General features: G+C 36.4%; 2 protein-coding genes across 2 annotated transcripts in view; one reads left to right on the top strand and one right to left on the bottom strand.

Annotated features, from left to right (window-relative positions):
• The window catches only part of LOC134679994 (very low-density lipoprotein receptor), a 226,233-nt gene extending 209,358 nt beyond the window's left edge, over positions 1-16,875 (top strand). The window contains exons 12-17 of the mRNA XM_063538964.1: positions 73-282; positions 1,453-1,651; positions 9,753-9,830; positions 12,418-12,533; positions 14,259-14,417; positions 15,325-16,875. Of these exons, the coding sequence (XP_063395034.1) occupies positions 73-282; positions 1,453-1,651; positions 9,753-9,830; positions 12,418-12,533; positions 14,259-14,417; positions 15,325-15,369 (807 nt within the window). The 3' untranslated portion in view covers positions 15,370-16,875. The remainder of the gene's footprint in view (positions 1-72; positions 283-1,452; positions 1,652-9,752; positions 9,831-12,417; positions 12,534-14,258; positions 14,418-15,324) is intronic.
• A 334-nt stretch (positions 16,876-17,209) lies between these two features.
• LOC134679986 (queuine tRNA-ribosyltransferase accessory subunit 2) lies at positions 17,210-26,782 on the bottom strand. Its single transcript, XM_063538953.1, has 8 exons — positions 26,566-26,782; positions 26,205-26,473; positions 24,055-24,236; positions 23,030-23,199; positions 22,614-22,816; positions 19,332-19,457; positions 18,397-18,542; positions 17,210-18,248 (listed from the first exon to the last, which is right to left on the bottom strand). Exons 1-7 carry the CDS (start codon positions 26,680-26,682, stop codon positions 18,398-18,400), a joined length of 1,212 nt encoding a protein of 403 aa, XP_063395023.1. The 5' UTR covers positions 26,683-26,782; the 3' UTR covers positions 17,210-18,248; position 18,397.
• Between the last annotated feature and the right edge of the window lie 1,084 nt (positions 26,783-27,866).

The following is a 27,866-nucleotide window of genomic DNA, read 5'->3' as shown; positions in this document are numbered from 1 at the left end:
AAAACCTCCTATGAAATTGAAGTCGGTTAATACATACATTCAAACGAATTAACATTTTATAAATGTCTACAGGTTGACGCAAAAATGAGCACAATCTCGTCTTGCAACTACGACGGCAGCGCGCGGCGGGTGGTGCTGTACTCGACCGACGTGCTGCGCCACCCCTTCTCCATCACCACGTTCGAGGACTGGGTGTACTGGACCGACTGGGACAAGGCCGCCGTGTACCGCGCCAACAAGTTCAACGGAAAGGATATTGAGGCTATCACTTCTACGCACACTGTGAGTTCGCTTTTTGTACGACGCATGAACTGTAGAGCCAGGTCTCAAAACTACTAAAATTGAGAAGCAACTTAACTTGCTTCGTCATCCGTTCTCCATCACCACGTTCATTTCGTATGGAACCAATTTTCTAAACTTCTAAGGCGGCAAAATGAAGAGCCGACTGGGCCGACTTGGACAATGCAAGTTATCGAGCCTACAAGTTCGTCGAAAAAATATGGTGCTTTACATTGTTCGCCTTTTAAAACACTTTTGTGACACCAGAGGCAACATAGTCAATTTTTAAATAAATACAGCACCGTCTTGTTGCCTGCACTTTAAATTTTTATGTTAAATCCGGGGTTGGTTATCATTGTAAGTAGGTATATTCCTAGTTCGACTTTTATCACAGCTCAAAGTGTTACTAGGGATAGATAGATATCTATCCCATATAAAATGCATTGCAACAGCCGAGGAAAAGTGAAAGCTTCTTACTGACCATGTTTGTACGCTATTAGAAAATAGCATTGCTACTTTGCGTTGCGGTACATGACGGGCCGGCGAAGTTCTAGGAAATCGGACAACGATTATAAATTCTTAGTGGCACTTATTAAGTAGTACCATAAACAATCGTATCGGTATAGGGTTAGCACTGATTATCTTTTTATCTTTACGCGGATAAGCAAAGTAATGTTTTGGTATTAATTAATATGGATTTCCCCAAAGTAACGCTCGATTCTATTCATTATGATTCAGCACATAAGTTTATTTTATCTATACAATACTTGACATTTATTATTCCCAATGGCTAATCTTTCTTTTTTTTTATCTTACAAAATTAATAATGTCATTTATTTAAACATAATGGCTAATTCATTTATTTATATATCTACATTGCTCGATTTAAAAAGTCTTCGTCAGTAACGCTGCCAAGCCTGTGTCCGAGCCTTTGATCTTTACACCTTCTTACGCCCTGTGGCTCTATATATTGTCAAGTTCTATGATGGTGTTCAATGTGTTATGTTCATATCATCTCTTGGGATGTCAATCTCTTCTTCCTCGATTCCTTATGACTGAGGGTCAAGACCACATTGGGGTGGTTATTTTGCGCACCAAGGCTCTCCACTATGCCAATCTATTCCCTGTTTTTCTGCAGCTTGTCGGCAACTCTAAGCAATCATACATTTCCAGCTCCAAAACCCGATGGTTATCCACGTGTACCACCCGTACCGGCAGCCGGACGGCGTGAACCACTGCGCGGCCGTGAACGGACACTGCTCGCACCTGTGCCTGCCGGCGCCGCGGATAGGCCCGCACTCGCCGCGGGTCTCCTGCGCCTGTCCCAACGGGCTGCGCTTGCTGCCTGACGACCAGATGTGCGTCGAAGACAGTGAGTATATTTTATAATGTTATTAAACCCCTGGAGTTCCAAGGGTTTATTTTTTTTTAATTGAAATACTTGTCAACGTCAAGACGATTTTTCGGACGTAGGTACGAATTTTTAATTCGTTTTGAGCTCGCATTGAGCGTATGTACTTGTATTGTGTTTGACAGCAAATTCGACACGAAAAAAGTTAAAGATGAAAATTTTCTCTTTTCGTTCTTGCTAAAGTGTAAAGACGGACGATGTGTATCAGGAATTTCATCTAGCTCTCAAAACTAACATAGTATTGACAGCGTAGGACTGCTAGATGCAATACGGGCAACACAAGTTGTGGAAAAAGAAGGCTAGCTAATCGTAACAACTAGAACAGCGTCGCAGCAGACAAAGATGGAGGACCGAGATGGTACGCACTTATAGACTGTTAATAGTAGAAAGTCCTAGAACAAGGAGATCATTTGATACTTATCCTATATACCTACTTATTATTAGAATTCCTAAATCAGTTCTATGGTAGATTGTAACTAATTACATCCGAGTTAAAGTGATTCCTAAAAAAAGACAAACGTAATATAGTGAGAAATTGCAATGTATCGGCTAATGTGGTGTATTTACGTGCAGTAATTCAGTTAGGTACATGTCATATAATGGTAGTCTAGACCACTTTGTGAGAACTACCTATAAATAAATTGGACAATCATGTTGTTATTACTGATGATCAGGGCTGCCAGATCGTATAATAGGCTACGAAATTCGTATAATGAAATTATTTTCGTATACATGTCGTATAGTTGGTCAATCGGTATAATTGGATACGAAAAAAAACACCGATGTTAAACTACTGTCAATGCTTCAAAAAACCGGGCAAGTGCGAGTCGGACTCGCGCACGAAGGGTTCCGTACCATAATGCAAAAAAAGAAACAAAAAAAAGCAAAAAAAAAACTACTGTTACACGATTACTGTTACTGTTATACGATTTAATGGAACGGCAACTACTTAAATACACGTCAACGCGGGCTATAACCGCGAAAAACCAAGTGCGCAAATTGCGGGCATCTTTCTCTGTCACTATTATTACGCTGTCATTGGAGTAAAAGAGAAATATCCCCGCAATTTGGGGGCTTACCGCAAAAACCGAAATTCACCAGTTATTAAAAAATCGATTTAAAATTATAGTTTTTTTTTGTACTCGTATAATGCAATCGAATTTCGTATAATTGCGGCCACAGGATCGCATAATCAAGATTTATGTACTGGCAGCCCTGCTGATGATTTCTTTATAATCTGTTTAGGGGAACATGCTATTTCACGTCAACGATTTGACAACATAACAATAATGATAAAATATCTTTGATCAAACTACTTTTCTATTTCTATAGACGTGTTTTTATTACCTACCTACCTACCTATATAGGTATATAAATTTAACGTGTCATGCTAACGAAACATGACAATTTTATAATTTTACTTTAAAGCATAATATAGATACCCACCCATATTTCTGTAGGCATATTATATAATTTTCGTTTATAGTGCGAATAGAATCCAAGAATGTTGTACATGAGTATGATATATTTTGACGGGACTTATTTACACACACACCACCACACACCACATGTGTTTGAAACTGTTTGAAACCTAATAACTATACTCAGTTCAGATGGGTGGATACACCATCATATTTTATTATATCCCTAATACTATGTTATTTAATGTTCTCGGTAAAATAATAAATTTAATGGTAGTTTTTTTCCACTGTTTAGATTTTATTACTGGTACCTTTTCATATGTAGGTACTTGCTCAATAGACGCCGTTTGTTTTTCTTGTCACTTTGTTGAAACCTAAGTGACCGATTCCAAATAGTAAGGATTCAAGGATGATAAAATATTCCGCAGATAATACAACATACACACATTCCTTAAACGCAACGGAAGTTCATGGTAATCATGGTGTGAATTATGTGACGTATCACACCTTGCCAAGCTAAATTAGACTTTATTATGGTGCATTACCAATTACAACAGAATATCGTTACAGCACCATAATGAGGCATGTGCAAACATGCGCAGGTGTTTTTCTCGCAAGTCTGTTTGTTTTCCATGTTGCGTGTGTTTTATGGAAAATTGAAAACAATGAACTTCAATACAGTAAAATACACTAGGCTCGAGACGACTAGCTTGATATGAAATCGAGACATGTAGGTAATAAAATAACATGAACAAATCATACATAAAACGGATTACAGTTTATAGGATTTTTAAAACAGATGTTTACCAGAAAGCAGATGTGAAAACGAACCTACAATGTAGAAATTGTATTATGGTGCTCACATAATGTAACGAGAAAATATGAACTCACTTAGTTCATTCAGGAAAGGATACCACGCGAAAGATTAAAAATCCTTGGTAGGTAAACTAAAGGTTTCACACGGCTGTAACCCGGTGTCCCAAAGGAGTGTAATTAGTCCAGTCATTATATTCAAAAAACCGATCCTACCCGTGAATAATTAGTTCTTGGATTTTTTTTTCGTAGATCCCTCGGGTGGGTCACTGGGAGTGTAAATTCAAAAAGTAGACTCAATCAGGCTCCTGTGTATATTCGAAAAACGGTTTTTCTTGAATAACTAAAACCGCGAGGACAAAAATTGTAGGAAATTTGATTCTCTACAAGTTTGGTACTCACAATTTTTCTTCTAGGATCTATATTTTGGAAATTAAGTTAAATTCAAAATATTTTCATCATCTCGTTTATTTTCAACTTTACGGCATAAATGAAGAGGACTAAACTTGTAGAGAATCAAATTCTTTTTTCAAATTTAACTTCCAAAATATCGATCCTAGAAGAAAAATTGTGAGGACAAACTTGTAGAGAATCAAATTTCCTACAATTTTTGTCCTCACGGTTTTATTGTAAAATTTATGTAGATTAGCGTTACGAAAATGTTGGCATTAAATGTGTAAGTTCATCGTCATACCTACTCCTTGAAGTAAATACAAATACATATTTGTCAATATACCTACTACACTCCTAATCTCAATAACAAGCGATTTCTAGAAAACTCCCGAAAAGTAGGTACAGTCGCCATCAGATATATCGGAGCGGCCAAGATGCTCAAAAATATCTCAACACGACTCTAACGCCTTGACAATAGAGGCGTGTTCAGATATTTGTGAGCACCTTGGCCGCTCCGATATATCTGATCTGCGAGTGTACCTACTTTTCGGGAGTTTTCTAGAAATCGCTTGTTATAAAGGAGGCACGACATAAATAGAAAATGATATCATATTTTGTTCAATTGACTGAGGTCAATAAATACATCTAGCGTTATTGTCATTTCTGCCTTGATTGATGAAACCGAATCAATATGCTTATTGACTGTAATTGGCACGTAGATAAAGTATTCCTGTTGATGGTCACATCGTTGTTGCTACCTATGCTCTACCTACTCACGTCCCAGGGGTTCCATACATCATCGTAATTTCCCCCCAAAAGTGGCCCCCTTGTAAGTAAGTATGAAATATATTTATTGACCTTACACTTCTGTATTTAGGTCACCGACGTACATAATGTGTACTATGTACTATGTAGGTAAATTTCCACCCCATTGGTCCAGTATTAGCTTCGATGGAATTGGTTATGAGATGGACCGACATAGACAGACGAGTGATTCTATATGGGTTCCATTTTTTCCCTTTGTACGAAATCCTAAAAGCAGTATAATGAAGAAATGGAACTTATAAAGCTTGTAATAAAAATTACATCAGTGACACCGTACATGTTAATTGGAATTTTAGGAGTTCATGTAGTTCTTATGCGGTTTTTAACCACAGACATGCATTGTTAGTTACGCGTCAGCGTTGACTAACTACCTATGTAAAATTTCTTAATGCGTTACTTCATGTCATAAAAAAATATTTACTTAAATTTAAACTTTAATAACTGTAAATAAAGTTGAATATAATTATGGCTTTGAATGCGGTAAAGGGTTTTACTCATTGGGTTTTTCATAAATAAGTAACGTTTAAAATCATACTTGAAGTCTTAAGTTGAATATTTTGCTGCGATAGTGTGGACAAAGTGACTTTAAAAAGTACCTAGGTAGTGTTCTATAAAACTATTGCTTACTAGAAGTAGTGGAAGTTTACATGTGTGTCATGTTTATGTACCTGTGATATAAACAAAACAAATCGGCGTTTTTAAAAGCGTAGTAGTTCGCTGATAGGCCATATCAGCAGTATTTACTGGAAATTACGATAATATTCCGATTGCAAATGATTAAGTCGAGACAGGTGTTAAAAATATCGTATCAAGATATATTAATCTTCTGCGTACCTACCACGTCGCGGCGCGTCATCGGATGACGACACATCGTACGATATTTTTTTGACGCTGTGTCATTGCGTGTTGTAGGTTTCCACCGAATCATACTTGCTCATGAACTAATGATTCCATCCAATACAACGGTTCATGTGTTCGTTTCTGATGTCACTATTTAAATTGATATTTAATACGTGATTTTGTCCAATGTCCTTTTATGAATAGGTAATTAGGTATTGATACACAGAACAGTCTTTTAATACTTTTTATCAGTGTACATGTGCAGACGACAAAGCTCCATTCATAAGAGCAGACAGATAAAAGAAGATCAAGATTCATCATTCATAAAGATTTTATTAAGTAATCGGTACCTAAACCCATGATTTCGATTAATATCGGTAAATACAAGACAACCAATTAAAAGAATACATGATTCTTTTTTTAAATCAGAAAATCATATCAGTCTATGCCTTCAATTTTCATTAAGTACACTTATTTTCAATAGTTATCATCGTTTTCCTCACTTGCCTCAGAAGTGAATGAACCTTCTCGGAAGTCGCAATAATCGAGCAACAATCGAATCCAATATAATAGATGCCTACTAAGTATTATAAGTGCCTATGAAGAAGCAGACGTTATTTAGATAGGTAATAACCTACTCAATAAAGGAAGGACTGAAGTTTGTAAAAATAACATGTAAATTGTTTACGACGAATGATATTTGTATAAAATTAGGTTAAGAAATTTGACGGATGGGCATTACCTGGGAATCCGAAACGGTAAGAGCTAAATGAATACACGGTATCAAATTTCCATGGTATAACTATTTGTCTACTTGTCTAAATACTATAAATAATATTGTGTGATGAATCATCAAACCTATTATTATATTTAGAGTGTTTGTAATTATCACATTAAATTATTCTTAAGTGGACAGTTAAAATCAAAGTGAGCAGTGAAAAGGTAATTCCAAGCATAACGAATCAATACGCATTGAGTCATAACATTGATAACGATTTGCGATTTGCTTAATACAAATAACATTAATTGTTTTCGCAATCTCGCGGAGATACGATATCGGGGATTCCTGTGGTCAGAGGTCTGACTTGTATACAGCTTTTGCCTGTAATTATTTAATTAACCAAGACTAAATTTAGCCGAGGAAAATATTTAGCGAACCGAATGAAAATGTAAATTTAATTAATCTAATGCAGCATTGCCATATAAATAATATTGTTATATCGCATCAATTAGGTACCTACCTAATATTTTCGTTTCCATTAACTGATAGAATCTATCATATTTTGACATCTGAACAAACATAAACACCATCACAACCTTAATAAGCCTTTTACGCATGACAACAAACACAAATTACGCAAGCACTATTTGAAGATGCAGTGCGTGCTAGTTGCCAAGGCGATGTCATCGTCAAGGCACGATCATTTTATTACGAGTTTATGATACACGCGTAGGGACCCGATTAGATCTACACCATCGATCTTCACCTGTCTACCGATTAATTACCGTAGTATAAAAGGGCTTTCGAACATCTACTTAATTACACTTAAGTACAATATGTTACACAAGAAAGACCGCAAAAATATCTGACACGATCTTATTTGTAGAGTCATAAGAGCGTGTCACTTAGTTTTGCGGCCTTAAAAGAGTAACATACTATTGCAGGTGACTGTACCTACCTACAGAAGACTTGCGATGCGGTTAAACTGTTAAAGGGAAATTGTGCTTTAAAAACAGCCATTTATACTGGTATACCAATTTACTTAAGCCGTTTTCATAATAAACAGAGTCTGTTGTCCATGATGGGAAATTACCCAGCCTATTTATAGCCATGGAAAAAACTTCAAAAAGACATACGACGACGGTGTAATTTAATTTCGTTCGAGAAGCCACAGGCGTTGTAGTTAATATTTTTAAATTTGATGTATATTGTATAATTCAGTGTGGTTTTTTTTTTATATGTTATTAGTATGTTTTTTTTTTTTTGTTTTCCTTTTCTTTCGTTGTTGTTCAGTATGTATAAATTTTAGTGTCTCTCTCTTTTTTATGTCTGTTTTTTGTGTGTCGCTGGCGTATGTGTTGTCGTCTCATAGTTTTAAGTCAGGTCCCCACTGAAAACCAGCGCCACGGATTGCCGCGGCATTATGCTGAGTGGGGTCCTATTTTAGCGTCCAATGTTTTTTATGTTTGTATGTCTTTGTTTTCTAGATGTAATATGTTGTGGCGTTAAATAAATGTATTTTCTTTCTTTCTTTCTTTCTTTCTTAATGCAGTATTTATAGCTACATACTACATACATCTGCCAACACGTTCAGTACATACTATATTAGCATGCTCGAGTATACTTATGGCGACTACAAGTGGGGAAAAAGGGTATTTGTCTTCCGGTTCCGTATTAGGTAGTAAACAGACCGCTCTCGGCCCAGTGTATTGTATAATAAAAAACGCAACGCAACATGTAGGTGATGTAGGTACTTAAATACCGAGCTTAACTCTGAGCAAATATTCTATACGGATAAATAATAATTTTTTTATAATTTTTACAGCAGTTTTTTTTTTCTATTATCACTAGTTCATTAAATTATGATAAACTTAGTTGCAAATTTTAATTGCTTTTATGTATTACTTATCATTTATTAACTGTCAGTCAGTCAGTGATACATTAACGCGACCTTGCCTAAACGCCGTACGTCACCCTACTATCGAAATTCAAAAAGCAATACGTTGCCCAAGCTCAATGGCTGGGTAGTGAATAAGGTGAGGTGACGTCACGACATCACGCCACCTTTCGTTTAGTCAATTCGGACGCGATCCGGCCCGGCGCTAGCGGCCTTGCTAACTATGTCTCTTTATTACATCATTTTATTGCACTGTAGTTTGGCAGATGTTAAACATGTGACATAAATATGTAATTTATTACCTATCCTTTAAAGGTATCTTTTTGTACTGGATAACATATGTCATCTGATTACAATTGACATGAAACAAGGAGATTAAGTGGCGTGTGGTAAATTAAATCGAAGGAACTAGTAAATATGTACAGTTAGCAGGAGTAGCCAACGGGGGATTTGGTCAAAGTAAGGGGAACCTGCACGTGCACACGCTCATACTCGCTTAGAAATTTCTGCTGCTGACTGTAGGTATATACTTTTTGGCCCCTGATTAATATTATTCATCATAAATTGAATACTGCTCCTTAACTTAATAGTATTTTCTGGAACACTACCTTCGTAGTTTCGTCAGCTACGACTAGACCAATTTCGGACCATTTATTTTCGTTACTGTTTTAGTTTATAAATTTTATTAAGGGTATATATAAAATTAAGTTTAACAGTCAGTCACTCGGCGACCTAAGGGTATATTAATACAAAATTACAGTTTACGGACCTTAAACTGCCTTAAGGGATAGATCCTAGGCATTTGCGCAAATATAGTTCTGTATTATGAACGAAAGAAATGATATTTTTGGATAAATACAACCAAAGTCATTCGTAACTGTTCGATTAACCTAGACAGCTGTGAGTGTGAGCCGGATCGCACTCGGTTAAATTGACGGAACGTTGGCGAGTTTAGGAGGCGCGGCGCGGTCGGCGGCGGTACACTTGGCATTTTTGCATCAGTCGCCGAGAGCGGTGGTCGCGCGCTACTCGTTGCACTCTATATATCGCTCTATTCTATCAAAAGTTCAATTACCCTCAAACTTGTCACTTCAACAAACATAAACATAACCTGCAAGCATTTGTTAAGTTTAATTTATAATACATCTACAGATTCGGTTAATCCAGAAGTGGAGGTGCAAAAACCGACAGGTTCAAATGAAAATATTGTAGAGGAAAATCCTGTAACCCGTGAGTATTTTAACCGGCCATCCAGTTTCTTTAAACCAGTTCCTTCTGTCTTTACCTTACTGCTCCTTGAAGTGAACAGAATTTGTGGCATTTGAGGTTATATCGACGAATATGTTAATGAAAGTGAATGTGTAATAGTGTGTTACCTGCAGTTAAATGTGTCTGTGCAATCGGATTTTCTCTTGCATTTTTTTATGACTTATTGGATTGAATGCCACAATTTCTGTCGCGGATTACGTTCCTGAATGGGTTTAATCATTGCCATCGCTTTCGATAAGATAAAATTACATTTAAATTAGGGCGCAGGAACCATCATACTAACATTCATCGCTATTCACTAACACGGTTCACTGTGAATGTTTAAAAGATATCTGTGTGTCTTCAACATAGGATTCCTAAATTTACAGGGAATGCCAAACGTCTAGTTTCCAAGCTGATGAACAGCTTTGAATGTGCGTTAAAGAGGTCTGTTAACACATATGGTGAATTCAAAAAGAGAAGGGCTACCAGGCCTTCTCTTGAAGCTAGTTCGTGACTACGCCAAAAGCGAGGACACTACTGAACCTCCAGAGGAACCGAGTTTACCATCTGTCGACGCAGACGGCGAGCCAATGAAGGTGTATTGGGAGACCGATAAAGAACAGTTGGAAGAGAAGAATCAACCTTACCTAGACCTCTTCTTGAGAGACATCGCTCTGTCGAGAATACCGGACACCACCGACGAACCAACCAAAGAATTACATTACAATTACGACGGACTTAGTCTCAATTTTTTACCAGAGGCTGTGAAAAATTTTAACGCATTGGGTAATGTATAATATTATTTTACATATAATCATAATATAACGGGGTTTTTCTAGCTGGGAAGACACACAGATTACTTGAACTGGGTGCATGTTGCATATTTACACGGATTACATAATGCTAAAACTAAAAACCATTAGGTATCTAACTAACAATGATTGCACACGCAAAAAACGTATAAAACTTTACTGGGTAGTTTCAAATTATTTTAAATGAAACAACGACATTCATGAAAGGATGTAACAATGATTTATCAAATAGTGGGATCATTACCAGCAGTGGCCTATTTTATAAAGCTACAAATTACAATTTACAAGCGGAAGTCTCTTTCTAACCCTATGTATTAGAACAAGACTTCCGCTTGTAAATTGTAACTTGTAGCTTTATAAAATAGGCCACAGTAATTCCATTCATTGTACAGGGTTTTGTTGTGCATTATTGGCATTACATCCACAACTCGACGACAATACCTGTCCTTCCTGTCCTCTTTTGTTTTTTTTTTAAATCCCCTTTGTAACAATAATACCGTGTGCAGAAGTTACCATACATTTAAACTAGGTTAGTATATTTGAGTAACAGTTGGCACGTTTCATTGACAACAGCAAAAGGATCCTAAATAGATTAGTCTAGTTTAAACCGGTGTGAAAAACCCACGCATCACTTGTGTTTAAAAAAATGTGTGTATTGATTTTGAGTTTAAATATAGGTGCATAGCTATAAAGATATCAGTATCACCATATCCGAATTAATTACAATTATTAAGTTAAGTTTTGTATTATTGGTGAATAGTTGAATACAAAACTTTTCTATGTATAATTCGTGAGCTGACGGCGTTTGTTTATTTTGGGTCAAATACCTGATCGGTTGACATTGAACTTGTTAGTGACGCTGATGACTAAAATTTAGCAAAACTTCCTACGTTTTATTGACATAAGCAGTTAGAATTTCGTGCAAGCAAGCAAATTAAACAAACACATCCGCTTGTCCTTACTTAATTTTCGATCTTTTCATGTTTGTGATTAACGCTTATTCTCTGGTGGTGGTTATTTAGACCACAAAAGCAGGTATGTTTAGTTTCAAAAGCCGTGTGTTAATAATCTCAAAATTAGAATGGGTGATGCGTACATTACACTGTGTTTGAAATATAAAATTAAGACATCTGTGATTTTTTAAAACAAAAGATATCATCATGTCTCTTAACTGCGACTAAGTGTAAGTTTATTAGGTGACAATGTCAGTAAAAGCAGTTTTTTCGGCATTAGAACAATGCCAGAAAACAAGTAGTTTTTCCTTAAACATTCAAAACTAAACGTACCTGCCGAAGAATTACAGTGTGAAATACTTACATTACATTCCTTTGATATTTCCAATTCCAGTACGTGTTTATCTTTGTAATCTTATTATCCAAATGTTTACCAATTTGAGACATAACTTCAATAATTTTCTATAAGTACCTATAGTTCGTTTCTTTTAGCATTAGAAAGAACTTGAAAGAAGGTAAGCGATCTTGTCAGGTCTTTTAATAGAAAAACGCTTTTTAAAAATCAATAACTATTACTTATGAAAGCAGAAGAATATAAATGATCGTATTAGATTCATAATTGTTACATATTTGCCGTAACTTATTTTAAAAATGTGTTTTTTAATTAATAGTCACATCAAGATTGTTTACCTTATTTATAATGCTAAAAAAACTAACTATAAATATACCATTCATGGGAGATATCAAGGGACTCGCAAAAATGAGATATTTTCCTAACGATCGGTTTTTATGTAATTCCAGATGTGCCAGAAATACCAAAATCTGACCCAGGAATCTCAAACAACGGCCGCGACGCAGGCGTCATCGCCGGAATAGTTGTTGCTGTAATCTCAGGAGTCATCATATTAGCAGCATTGGTAAGTTTTCAACAATATAATAAGTTCTCGCAGTAATTACTGCCAGAAAAAAAAACATTATCCTTATACGGTTTTCTTTTCAATCGGCGCCGGTAATGATATTGGCGATTAGGTGTTTTTTGCAGAAACGGATCCAACTGATTACGAGTATTATTAGCTGGTCTGGTGCAAATAATTTTAAAACTTAAGTTTCACTGTAGATTAAGTAAGTACCTACCTATACTTAATTCGTCTACAATCTAAACTAAAAAACTGAGAGTTCTCTTACATAACTAAAGATTAACCCCCTTATTCATAAACGTTTACTAAAGTTGAGAAGCCGATAATAATCGTTTGTCCCTTTCCGACGTATTGGTATGATAGAAAGGGACAAACGATTATTATCGGCTTGTCAACTTTAGTAAACGTTTATGAATAAGGGGGTAAGTAAAGCCTAGTAAATAACGATTCTCGCGATTCCAAGAACTCCATTGTCTTCATATTCATACTTTTCTCACGTTCTGAATGGTTGTCGTGCGAATCAGTCGTTAAATGTGAAAGTAAACCCAGTTTACCAGATAACGTAACTATTAAACGTTGATAAGAAATCCACGACCATGTTGCAAATGTATAGTAAAATACAGAAATTAATACTGTGATTAAATAAACTTCACGTTCTTCCTCCTTTTCCACTGGACCTACAAAACAAATTAACAAGGCCGTTGGAAAACTTTTGAGACAAAAAAGCGATATAAAGTTTAACCGGTTTAAAGAGGCATGTATTGACTGTGAATTGTGAAATGCCGCAGATAGCTATTATGGTACGATGGCGGAAGAACGGGCTCATGGCTGACGTTCGCTTTTTTATGAAGAATGAATCATTAAGTATCTGATTTGAGGAAATTTGGCATGACTAATTATTTGTGTAGACCAGGTAGTCTGATCTGTTTGTGTCTTCGCCGACTTTGAACGATCTTATTTGCAATTAAAGATAAAGATAATTAAAGATCTAATCCCTCCGAATTTTCTAATAGTTTAGTATAACCAACTGTTACTTTTACAATGATCATGTTACATATTCGCCTGAATGCACGCGTACCTAGCATATTTAGGTGTCGTGTGACACCATTAGTGTTGTATTGCCGAGAAATGAGGTCGGTTTGTTATGGGATTTAGATTGCTTTCCGGAAGCCCTTCTATCGTTCGACTTGCGATTGTTCACTTCGTAGTAATGGGATTGTTCATGGCCAAAACTGAAATGGGCGTGTTTTTAAAACTATCATTGCAAATATATCGGACAATATATTGCAAAAAGATAAGGGAAGATATCTAGATAGTGACTCGATATTAATCTTAAGGAAAATAACTGGATACATCAAGGCTCTTGATTGTAGATAATATATTGATTGATTTTCGATTGCGCTAATGAATCGAATTCTTACTAATTGTAGACGAAAGTAAACAGCGGAATCTTTAGACGGCGTCATCTACTTTAAACGGATGTTGGTTAGATAGTTTTCTCGATAATTCGTATAACGTAATTAGCGGAATTGGTTTCTCAATGAATTAATTGAAGTTGATATTTTTCGATTACATCACAACGAACCGCATCATTAGATACAATTGGTTTATAAAGACGACGAGTGCAGTTAACAGTTAACCTTCGTCAAACAAACCATTCAATTGGATTCTCGAACTTTCGTCTAAAGTGGACAAGAAATTAATGTTAATTGAATTGTTTTCCAGATTGCAGTGGTGATGTACCGGCACTACGTGCACCGCAACGTCACGTCTATGAACTTTGACAACCCCGTGTACCGCAAGACCACCGAGGACCAATTCGCGCTCGAGAAAAATGGGTACGCGCCCGGCAGCAAGCTGTACCCCAGCACCGTGGGAGAGGAGGTGAGAGCGCTAACTGCTATGGAGTGTACGCTTAACATACAGAACAGCCTAAGATAAGTCGCGCAAACTCCGCACTGCCCTCCTTAGGAGCCAATTAATATAAGTGGGTGTTTTAGGTCACTGACCCTAATTTAGAACTAACATTTCAAGATTTTAATAATTAAAGAATTTTATTTTTGAAAACATCAATTCGATTTCTTAAATATACTTAACAATGATATGATATGACCCCAACTCGACTTGGCCAAAAGAAATAGTGTTGTAAATAACAAGATAATGCATAGTGTTAATATTAGTTAGGTATAAGGTCTGCCTAAGACATTTTAAACTCGATGTACTTAGTTACGTTTACTAGGACATGTTTTAAGGAATTTGTAAAACAAGATATTTTTCGTTTAGGTATTAAGAGTAAGGGCAATTGATTGTGCCAACATTTTTACCGCATCAGTATTAAATCATAGCTGCCAAATTTTTGGTATTAAATTATAGGTAGATATTAATGCTGTAAATAGTCCCTTTGAGATTGCCAGTATATTTTTATTCCGCCTGCTTTAATTATCTGATAATATTTTACTGCCGAAACTTTTGTTTTACATGCTAAAACATTCGAGGGCTATTAATTATTGGTAAGTTGACTGTAGAACACAAACTTTGTATTTGTCAACATCACTAAGCAAACTGTCACCATGAAAATCGCGAAAAAGAAATCTATTGCCGAGAGGAATATGTAGCAATTCGCTTGTGACAGTTGTGACGTTGATAAATACACAAAGGTTAATAATTATAATAGTGCCACTTCATTTCTTTTGCGTGTACAAGTTGGCTGTTTAGAAAAGCATAAGTACATTTGACAAAATCAAAAGCTTGTTGATTATCGTTTACTTATTTGTTTTTTTTTTCTTTTCAGGCTCAAGAACCTCTCAACACGCCCGGTACAAATGAGTTTGTATAGTGCTCGAGCTGGCAGTAAATACGTTATATTGTCGTTGAATGCGAAAAGAAAAAGACGGACAATGTGATACTTAAAAATAGTGAACCAGTGAATGGGTTTAAGCTGACAGTTTTGCAGAAAACTCTAAAATAGTTAGCGTTAGTGCAGTGAAAGTGTGGCGATGATCGGAACCAAGTTCATTTAGCTGTCACGCCTCGCACCTTTATGGATCTCAAAATTATGAGTTTGTCATTTCATACGATATCGGGTCAGAAGGCCGAGAAACTTAACCGCGCTACAAAACTTGTGGTCGAGTATCACAATGTGCAGTAAAAGGGACACGTCTGCTACTATTTTTTATTAGACTGTGAATAGCGTAGAGATTAGATAAAATTGCTTTATCAGCAGATGCCTGGTGCATAGTAATTATTTATATTAACTATACAATTTTTATATTCAACTTTTAGTTAAGTGTTTTAATTGCTTTTGTATAACGAACTCAAGAGATTGGTTGATTTCTTAATCAAATAAAATGAAGCTCATTTTTATATAGCGAGATGTACTTATTTAGTGAATTTACAATAATAATTGAATATGTATGCATGCAGTAGGTACATAAAGTACCTAGGCACATGTGTAACGAATTCAAAACAACAACAACAAAACAAAAAAACTGTTTTTGTTGTTGAAGAATAAAATATGCAAAGATTTGCGTTATTGTGATCATGCACAAATATAATCATAAGTTTTTTTTTTTAAGTAGGTACCTATTGAAATAAATTAAAGACTATCATAACTTTTGTGCCAAAATGTAAAATTTGCAATAAATAACACGATCGCTGAACACGTACCTACTCTATTATTGCAAGCATTGTATTGTAACATTATTTTTTATCTAAAGCATATTAATTGAAGGACTGGAAGGTGGTAGGAGGTGGTTGGAGGCTTACATATTAATGTATAATAATGTAATTTCACTTCATAATGTCTCGAGATAAGTATTTATTTATGAAAATTTGACTGTAAAGGGGAATCTGTTTCGATCTACGCATGTATTTAATGTGCCAACTAGTGAATTTTACTACTGACAATATATGAATTGTGTTTATATTTGTCTACTAATAAATTATTCCTATAGTAAATTGATTCCTATTAGGAGCATGTTAGTTGCCTGGTATTTATTTTAAATATAAATTGTTATGGATTAGTACAGTTTAATATTTTAAAATTTTATGTAAAGGTTGTGTTTACCATCCTAACTAATATGATTATATACAATTATGTAAATTACCATCATGTTATCTTACCTAATAAAATTATGTATTTTTTATTAGTAACGTTTGCCTAAAATTTGGAACGTGACTTTGTCAAGCAAAATCCTGCCAAATCCTATAAAAATGTAATTATATTAATGTAATTCAATTACATGATACTTGCACATTTCATACAATACGCATAGCTCAATAAGTGTGGTCACTCAAATTATTGTGTAAATATTGTCAGTAAAATATATGTAAAATGTGTTAATCATTCATTTTCATTTATCCGCCCCTCTTCCCTGGTGTTAAAATAGGGTACTTGTACGTTCTTCACTTTAATTTTGAAAATGAAGACTAATTTTGAGCAAACCTAGTATTCGTGAAAGTGGTGTAGTATAGGGAGACAGTTTATTGAGTTAGTGAACGGACCCGCCTGTGTTTAATTTAAAACCCCTCTACCCCTCACGTCACCTCATGGCGACCATGACACGTTTTGCCTACTAAGACTTTTTATTACTAACTCAATAACTGTCTCCCTATACTACACCACATGAAACAAAAGAACTATATCGCTAATGCTTAGACTGTGGAATTGTGGATTGCAAATAAAAACAAAATATGCTGGTTTTAAGCTTATATTATTCAATTTAGATCTTTGGATGCAACACGTCGACACGTGATTAGAAGCCCCAGCGGGACATGTCCGCATCAGATTGTTAACAATGAACGTTAATCAATGAAAATAAGGAATTACTTAATCCTATTAATTAGGTACACTGGCCTGCATCTTTTTATTACATTCGTATCATGTAAGGTTTATAAATACAATCACTGCAAATGCCACATTTTATAAGTAGTATCGTTGTTTTCTACTTATTAATTATTATGCTTCACGCGCACGTTTTATCACTATACTGTTACTTAATCAAGTATTTTATTGCAACCTTGGCAGGTAACATACTTATTTGCGAAAAGTTTTTTTGGCGCACGAATTACCTGCTGATTGGTACATTTGGTTTTTTAAACCAAGGTAATTATTATAGTTTGTATTGAAGCGACCTTAAGAATACATTAATTACTACATAGTACGAGACTATACTACAAAAAAGCTACCTACACATCGGTAGGACATCGTGATCCGAATTTAAGGGCCTCGTTGATTTTGATTTGGTCGATCTTTATTAATACATGTCATATCACAAACAGCTACATCTAATTTCCCGTAGCTACCTACCCTACCCAAGGTCTAGCAAAAAAGGTATAATTTGTGTTAATGCCATCGATCAGAGTCCACTAGCGATAACATTTCTATTAAATGATTTAAATGTTTCAACTTTATTTTAACAGTACGCCAAATAAATGCATTGAAAAAATAAAGATATGGCGATGGTAGGTAGCTACTGGGAATAACCAAATATGTAGTCAAAAGGCTGTCAATTCAAGAGATAATTAAGTCCCACAATGGGCTTACCCCATAAATATGTACATAACATTTCAAGTTTGTAATATTACTTTTACGCAATACACACAAATACTATCAAGCATTACCATTGGCTACACTAATAGAAACTTCATCAGTTACCCGAATTTTTTTCACAGTCGCCGGCTCCACGTTTTCACTAATTTCACTGTCTTTTGTAACTGTTATATGGGGCATTAGCTATGAAAAGGGACCTTATTGTCGATGGCGCTTATGCCACACAGCGTAGCGCGGCTTTGAATTTATATCGGAGCATCGTTAATAATGGCGTAAGCGCCATCGACAATAAGGTCCCTTTTCATAGATAACGTCACATATCGTCAGTGTTGTTTACTTGCGAGTCTTTATACAGTTCGTACTGTTTTGTGATGTGATGTCGGAATGTGTCAAACGTGCTTGCAGCAATATGTCGACGGGCGTGGTGGAACATCTGGTCGTAGTGATGGAGATTGTGACTGAAAAGGCAAGACATATAATTTAAAATAAACATATATGAAGAGGTAAGATATTTTGAAAATATATGGGGTTTGGTTGGCTTACAAACAACGCCATTTAATAAGGCTACAAGCTACTATAGAGGCAATATTTATATCTTTTGGCACAGGCGGTCTTTGTTATTGAATGCTATTATAATATTATTATTATGTATACATAATTTCTCTACATGAAGGATAGGATATAACTACCAATAGCTTTAAATTATTGTTTAGTCTACTTGCATTCAAAGGCTACAAATTATAAAAATATTTTTGTTCCAAGCTGTATTGAAGCGTTAATAGTAACGACATCTATTTAACCTCGTTAGAAACACTTGGTCAGTGTTTGTCTCCCAATGCTACCTACCTATCTTAGTACAGAGTATTGAAACTAGATGGCGTTAGTTTTAGTAGTTCCAATCGGTAAAATAAAAGAACTGAAAATACAACCGCAATACTGCAGCTATTTAAAAGCGATAAAGATATATGCTTCAGGACCTCGATTCCTTAACAACACTATAGCCAACAAATCATGTAAGACAATTTTGACTTCTGAGGGCCAACTGCGAAAATCGATAATTCATTATGTGCCTTTTCTATCACACGCAAATAGACGAATGAACGAAAGAAGTGGTTCGCAGTAGGTGTTATGTTCATCCCTCTCATTCAATACTAATTAAAACAAAGTAGAAATATTCCTCGTGAGAGACTAGCGCGATTGGATAAAACCTAAGCTAAATTTAATCCAATACTTGTCATGTAACTTACATGCTGAGCAGTACAGACGCCAGCATCTCCCGTGTATTTCGAAGATGTTGAATATATGCCCGTGTATATTTCTTGCAGGCCAAGCACTCGCAACCCTTTAAAAGGGGACTGAAATCTTCTTTATATCTGTAAATGTAATAAAAATTTCAATAAAATAGTAAACTAACTTCAAAAACTTTAACATTTCTGTTTGGAGACCAACTGATATGTTTGAAGTCGGTGCCAAAGCAAATTTTTAACCTTTCACCTCTCGGAACGCGGATCCGTACAGTAATTATTGAATTCCAATTAATTATTCATTGGAGCTCTACTACCGTGGATCCGCTTTCCGGCATACTAAAGATTAAAAGATGATAAATAGACACCCAGACAGAGCTGTTGACATATGTTTATAATAAAATAGTTGTCATTGAAATAAATAATTAAAATTGCAGCTTCAGTCATTCATAGTACCTAAAATAGTTGCAAGCTCATGCTTAAGAGCCCAGCAACGTGCACACTAACGCCACTGCTAAATAATCGTGATTATTTAAATTTAACGATAGTGTACAGTCACCAGCAGATATACCTGAGCGGGCAAGGTGTCCAAGAAAACATATACACTTCAATCGTCACAAAAATAAGGACATCTAAGTTGTCATTTTCACGTAGGCTTTCAGTTCGTCACATATACCTTAACTTCTGAGTTTTTCTTTAACACATACACCTTTATTTAACCACAATGACAATAACGCTTAAAAAGTCAGTGGTAACTAAGCACTCAAATGCAAGCTGCTGTCATTAATACCTACACGCACTGCCAATCACGTACGTCAGCAGCCAGGGTGCCACCAGTTGCTAAGCAGTTGTTATTTCAATGGTAACTAAGAATCAACATTTATTTTTATCTGTTTAACTTTAAAATAAATACTGTAGCACTATGAATTGACACCTCCTTTCTTAAAGAAGTATTTTATCGTTAAGTGTCAAACTTAGACAATAAATAAGTAGGTTCTACGAGAACGATCAGTGTTTTATTTTAACTGTCATATGCGGCATGCGGCTGTTCTTCCAAACCGTAGAGCATTATTATATACCTATGTTTATATATTTATTTAGCCCGCTTATTGTACTAAAATATACTATACAGGGTGGCCTATTTAGATCGGCCAGTATGGGAAAATCTGATACTATAAGATATACACCGATCTCTTCTTAGGAATCATGTCATCGATTTTAGTAACACGAAAAACTGCATTCATACATTTTAAAAAAAATGTGTACCTACTCAGCTCGGGAATCGAACCCCGAACGTTTTGAAAAATAAAACTAAGACTATTTCTATTTAGATATCGATTGTGTAGGTCTTAAGCAATAAATGTTACTATGAAACATGATGTCTGAAATCAATAAAATGCATTGTTTTCATGTCCTTTAATTTAATTTAGTAAGTTTTCGAAGAGACCAGCATTTTTAGGGTTCCGTAGGTACCCAAAGGGTAAAACGGGACCCTATTATGATACAAATGTTCATCCGACCGTCCGTCCGTCTGTCACCAGGCTGTATCTCACGAACCGTGATAGCCAGACAGTTGAACTTTTCACAGATGATGTATTTCTGTTGCCGCTATAACAAAAATACTAAAAACAGAATAAAAAAAGATTTAAGTGGGGCTCCCATACAACGAACGTGATTTTTGACCGAAGCTAAGCAATGTCGGGCGGGGTCAGTACTTGGATGGGTGACCGTTTTTTTTTTTGCCTTTTTTGCATTATGGTACGGAACCCTTCGTGCGTGAGTCCGACTCGCACTTGCCCGGTTTTTATTTTCAATACATTTTACATACATTTTTTTTTAATGTATGAATGCAGTTTTTCTTGTTACTAAAATCGATGACATGGTTCCTAAGAAAAGATCGGTGTATGTCTTATAGTTTTACATTTTCCCTTACTGACCGATCTAAATGGGCCAACCTGTATAGTACTAAAATACGATGCCCCGAATCGATCAAAGAACGAAGGAGAAAATAATTGAATTGAAACGTAACACGTTCACTGTCCCAATCTGACATGTAAACTTTATGGCTTTGTAATAGAGGCTAGCCGTGGCCCACGTGAGGAGCACAGGCAGTAAAGGTGTTAAACATACCCAACCTAGCAGTAAATATCAAATGGCATTCCGCACAGGAGTAATCTAAGTAACGCTTACTGCAGGTTCAAACCTACAAAGTCCTGATAGAAAGTCGTACATACGCTACATGTGACATATCTTCAAAAATTATATAAACTAATGCGAAATTAACATAAAACCAGAAGACACAAATTAATAATAGAAATGAAACCCAAAGAAATAATAAAAAGCTGTAATCTCTAGGTGCGACTGAGATTTGAACCCGCGGCCTCTGCTTTGAAAAGCAAACGCCTGTTACCGAGACCACAACGTGCCTTGACAATTGGCTCTAAATTCGGCTTCAGTTAGCGTTTGCTATGTGTCATTCGTCTTGACGATTCTGTTAAAAGAAATAGTTTGCAGTAAGTTGACCGAGAGGCTCCTGTCAAATGGTTGAAGGGCAAAACGTGAGATAGATGTATGTGATGACAAGACTGTACTGCTTTCGATGATTGTCAAAACGCTTTACCTGAAATTAGCATGGCTATCTTTCACTCAATATTCGACCATACTTGTATGCTTTAAAGTCTATTTTTCCATATTGTTCAGATATATTTGACACGTTGACCGCTTAGATACCATTGGTTTTTTGACAGCTAAGGTATCAATGACTTGTTGTAAGTGTAGAAATTAATGAATAGCGACTGTTAACATATTTGTGACACGTTGAGCGCTCACAAGTAAATACTACCATGACAGTCAACAACTTTTTGACAGTTTAAACGTTTACCTCTCTTTGAGCACCTGGAGTGTATAGCGACTTCTGCTGCTGACTGTATTGTGTATTTAAGTACCTTTTGAATACATCAAACTAGTTTTTATGTTGCTAGATTCGTCAATCTATGCGTCCAAAGTTAAAAAGGCTGTTTTTGTTTTTGAGTTCATAGATCGACGAATCCACCAACATAAATAGTAGTTTGATGTATTCAAAAGGTACTTAAATACAAAACACAGTACGTAGCGGCCGGCCCGCTTTTTTAAATACCTATCGTTAAATTTAAATAATCACGATGATTTAGCAGAAGCGCTAGTGTGCACGTTAATGGGCTCTTAATTAGCATGGAAGAACTGTTCTGGCACTGTTCCCTTTTTGTAGTGAAATAGGTTATTTTCAAACAAAATATTTCAACTTACTTGCTATCATTTAAATCTAATATACACAATTCATCGTGGCTTTTGTCAACATCGAAGTTTAACGTCAAGGCAAATCCTTCATTGGTCAACTTCACTGGGTAAGATCCATCAAAGACATCATAGCCATTGCCAATCGCAGCCATTATTGCAGCGGGGTTCCAAAATCCTTCCAAAATGCGAACCATTTCTTTAGGCAAGGATTCCTGAAAATGTTAATGTCATATTTAAAAAAATATTCAATCTGTTGGCACCTTTAAGGCCGCAGACTAGATACAGGCAGAATCGGAGGATAAAATAATATCTACAGGGTCATTTTTGGACCGTTAGCCATTAGGTAGGTCATACTGAACAACTTTTTCTATGAACCTTCTAAAATCTCATGTACTTGTTTGATTATGCTATGATGACATACTTACATTGACTCTCTTAAAAATAGATATCACAGTGTCATCTGGCACATGTGTGTAATCTTCAGTGCCATCCAATATTCCCTGCAGGGCTACTCCTGACAAACTTTGCCTGTGCTCTAAAATGTGTTGAATGCTTTCTGTGCATTTCTTTTCATGACCGGCAGCTACTATAACACCTAAGAAAAACCATTATACATTATTAATGTTCTGTAGTTTGTTATGGTTTTACTAAAAGAATAAACTTAGAATCAGATGCAATGTTATTTATAGCTCTTCGACTATGATTGCCAAAATGGCTCGACTAGACACATATGGTAATAGCCTGACAGGTAATTTGGTTCAGTATAAAATAGTCATGGCATTCTATAGGCATTTTTATTGTTTGCAGGCTATAACAGGTGTCCTTGCCATGTTTTAACAACTGTTTTTACTGCATTATGTCATTATGAATCTTTTAAAATCATTTTTAGGGTTCCGTACCCAAAGGGTAAAACGGGACCCTATTACTAAGACTTTGCTGTCCGTCCGTCCATCCGTCCGTCCGTCCGTCCGTCCGTCCGTCCGTCTGTCACCAGGCTGTATCTCACGAACCGTGATAGCTAGACAGTTGAGATTTTCACAGATGATGTATTTCTGTTGCCGCTATAACAACAAATACTGAAAACAGAATAAAATAAAGATTTAAATGGGGCTCCCATACAACAAACGTGATTTTTGACCAAAGTTAAGCAACGTCGGGAGTGGTCAGTACTTGGGTGGGTGACCGGTTTTTTTTTGTTTTTTTTTTGCATTATGGTACGGAACCCTTCGTGCGCGAGTCCGACTCGCACTTGCCCGGTTTTTTCTTTTCTCTAGCCTACTTTGGTGTCCCACTGCTGGGCAAAGGCCTCCCCTCGTTTTCTCCACTCGACCCTGTCATCGGCATTTTAGAACTTTAAAAAAAAAAATTATATTAAACATTAATATATAATCAAGTTTTCTAAAAACTGACTTGATTATTTGTTCTCTGTATATTGTTAAAATCTAATTACCTATCAATGAACCTCCTTGCAGTTGCTTGGAAGAATTATATCGCTTGACACATACATCAAGCATGTTGTTACTTCTGTTGACAGCCTTCAGGACCCTCTTGAAGCCTTCACAATGTGATGTGCGTCCATCTGCAACTGCCAAAATGATATCGGGTTTGAACAGCTCCATAAAGTCCATGTATCTGAAAATAATTTGCATAAACATATTGATTGATGGAAATTAACTCTGTAAACCCCACATCATTATATTTATAACCTTGTATGCAGTGCCGGATTTAGACATTTGCCGCCCGTAGGCTATGCCGATTTCGCCGCCCCTATCCGCCTCGCTTATAGGTTTTTTAAATTACTTTCCTATCAGAGGCATTTAATTTTTTAGTACAACACACCACAGCCATATTAAAATGCATATAAGGTGACGTCACTAATGTCACATTTTAGATACGGATATATATGTGCCGTTTTTGTCACTCAATGACGACGCGACCTCGTTATATTTGCCTGATCTGGTGTTATGGTGGGTACGGCTGGGTTTTTTGCCATTGAAAAACAAGGTGAGGCATTACCAATGCCTAAACATTGGCAGTCTGGCTGGATATAGCTAAGGAGTTCGGTCGGGTGGCATCGAGTCTGCTCGAGGGACTATGCTATACAAATGGATCGCTAGCTTTTTGTCCGGTAGACGCATAATGAGCCGTATAGTAGACGGAAGCTGCTGCGATAGTGTGAACATTACCGCTGGCGTTTCACTAGGTTCTGTGCTATTAATGCTGCATATCAATGATAATCATTGCTATGCAGATTGCAGATGACTGTAGTAGGGATACGTATTACACAGGCCGTGCTAATATCCCTCATTCTGTGGTGCTGGAAAGTCATGAAAAGCTTGTATCTGATATCGAAAGCTCTCTATCCATCCTGAGTTTCGGCATGGGATCGGAACAATTTAGTGAGATTCAATACCACGAATACACAAGAATCGACGATGATCCCAAACTCACAATGTAGTCAGATGGTGGTCAGATAGGTCACAAAAAATGTAGTTAGTTAAATGAAAACGCGAGCGTAGCGAGCGCGAATTTTTTTCGAGAATATAGTAGGTAGGTACATTTTTAGGGTTCCGTACTTCAAAAGGAAAATATGGAACCCAGCATTATACTACCAGGACACAAGAATCGACGACCATCCCAACGTTACAATATGGTCAGATGGGTCACAAATAATATGTAGGTACTTAAATGAAAACGCGAGCGTAGCGAGCGCGATTTTTTTTCGAGAATATAGTAGGTAGGTACATTTTTAGCGTTCCGTACTTCAAAAGGAAAATATGGAACCCAGCATTATAGGTACTATCAGGACATAAGAATCGACGACCATCCCAAAGTTACAATGTGGTCAGATGGGTCACAAATAATATGTAGGTACTTAAATGAAAACGCGAGTGTAGCGAGCGCGAAATTTTTTAGAGAAAATAGTAGGTACCTACATTTTTAGGGTTCCGTACTTCAAAAGGAAAAAACGGAACCCATATAGGATCACTTTGTTGTGCGACTGGCCATCTGTCTGTCTCAATATAAAGGGTCTTGACATGACAGAGGGCGGCAAAATCGACAAATAATGCTTGTTATTTAAATTTTACAAATAAATTCTGGTCCCTATCTGAACGGCACGTACAATATTTTTTTGACCCAAATTTGCCGCCCCCTAAAATCTGCCGCCCTAGGCTTCAGCCTACTCAGCCTAGTGGTAAATCCGGCACTGCTTGTATGTCCCTGCAAATTCTGCATTTATAAACTAACATAAATGTTGACACATTATGATGTAACATAGATTAAAATCTATAAGAGTTTAAAACTCAATTCGACTTGTATACTGCTAAAATTGATTCACAAGTAATTTATTGAGAATAATGTCTGAATAAATGCCAGATTGCAGGCTTGCATATACTGGGCCCAAGACAGAGCGACAGTGCACTGGTGAAGAGTCTTCACATTGTCACATCCCTCAGCCATGAGGATACAAGGAAGAAAATTGATTCGAAAACAAGTACTTAGGAATGCAGAAGTGTAATTATATTGTTCAATCATTTAATGTAACCCACCATTTCACGTTTTTGATATATTTAAGTTTTAATCAAAAACACCAGTTACCTGTCAGCACAAATCATTTGTTTGCCCCTTTTTGTCCACAATGGCACCTTGTCTAACTCAAAGTGTCCCAATGGTGTAGCATCATTCAGATTTTGCAATGTCGTGCAGGTTATATGGTCAGCGACTCCTGCAAACTTGGCTATTCCCTCGCCCTGGGCTTTGACTCCAGCTTCTAAATGACTCGTACTGTTTAAGGGAACCCAGAGGAGTTGGGGGTTAGTAAATACCCGAGCTAAGACGTCTGCCGTCAAATGAACTACACTCCCTCCCTGAAAATGATAGTACGAAATATTGTTCACTGTCTGATGTAAATTATATAAAATAAAACCCAGTAATCATTCAGTTAACATGAGAACAAAACCTGAGTAAGAAGTGCAGCTGTAGGGGTTTCAATTATCGTACTAGGTGACTTGGTGAATCCTGTTACGGTACCAACCCGTTCAGCACCACATCCAGCCTGCTTTATTGTGAAACGCATTATAATTATAATAGACACGCTTTGAAATAAATTGACTTCGGATTCTCAAAACAATAAATGTGAAATGCAACAAACGTGCTTTTGACAACTTTGATTTGACAGCAGGCGCATTGACATAAGTTTTTTAACGTTGGCAACACAACTACACTGTCTGACAGCGATCAATGAAGTACTAACAGACAGGCGTACCGGACCATCCTTTGGTCCGGACCGGCGGTCATTCGAAAATATGGAAGGTGGTTTAGGCCTTAGAACATATTATACAACATCCAAAGAGCATATAATCACTACGTTTTAAGAGTCGGCACTCTCGAACAATCCTTGAACCGAATTATGAACGTACATATGTCAACACACCAAATACAGGTTTAAATATCTCGCATCCAGGCCATAATTGTTAAAAAAAAACCACACACAATACTACCAACACAAAAAAAACAACGCTAGGGCTCGACACTTCCAGTACCTACTGTTTATCGATATCGATAAATGTGCGATACGTGCTGCTGTATTTACCTACTGTACTACTGTAACAGTACATTTTGAGAATCACGTGGATTAAGTAGGCATATTACAATATGCTGAATATATTAAGGATGCACATCCTCTTTACACTAAAGTGTTATGTCTTTAATATATTCTATGTTGCTATGAAACGTTGTTGATAGACTATTCCTTTTGACTTATGTATCTAAATAAACTATACACGCAAATTCCATTTATTGTTATAATTTAATATGGTAGCAGAGCGTGGTTCGAATTAATGTTACGTTATTTGCAATTGTGGTGAAGAAAGCGAAATTCCCAAAAATGCATTCGACTATTTCGTCGGGTATAAAAATTGAGATTGGTCGTCTTGACGGAGCCACAAACTGGCAAACCTGGCGGTATAAGATACAACTGCTGCTAAAAAGTACCCCAGGTACGTTGGAAGCAATACAAGGTACGTTAATGAAACCTAAAACCCCAGATGAAAAAGCAACATCTGAGGAGAAAACAAAGTATAAAACGGAAATGGAAGCGTTTCAAAAATCAGATAGTCAGGCGCTGCTAATCCTCACGACTAACATGACAGAGGAGACACTACAAAAGGTGATGCGTTGTGAAACAGCTAGCGAGATGTGGAAAGAGCTCCATAGACTCTTTGACGGGGCAAAAGAAGACCGAAGCTACGACCTGTGCAT

This window comes from Cydia fagiglandana, chromosome 3 (genome assembly GCF_963556715.1).
Source record: "Cydia fagiglandana chromosome 3, ilCydFagi1.1, whole genome shotgun sequence".
Classification (NCBI taxonomy): Eukaryota; Metazoa; Arthropoda; class Insecta; order Lepidoptera; family Tortricidae; genus Cydia; species Cydia fagiglandana.
Note: the sequence above shows the minus strand (reverse complement) of the source record. Positions and strands in the feature narration are given on the sequence as shown.

Excerpts from the sequence above, each read along its gene's own strand:
- LOC134679986 (XM_063538953.1), bottom strand. The coding sequence starts at position 26,682 with ATGCGTTTCACAATAAAGCAGGCTGGATGTGGTGCTGAACGGGTTGGT. Across the intron at positions 24,237-26,204 it reads CAAATGATTTGTGCTGACAG|ATACATGGACTTTATGGAGC; the intron begins GTAACTGGTGTT and ends AATTATTTTCAG. Across the intron at positions 18,543-19,331 it reads GCGTCTGTACTGCTCAGCAT|TCACAATCTCCATCACTACG; the intron begins GTAAGTTACATG and ends TTGCCTTTTCAG.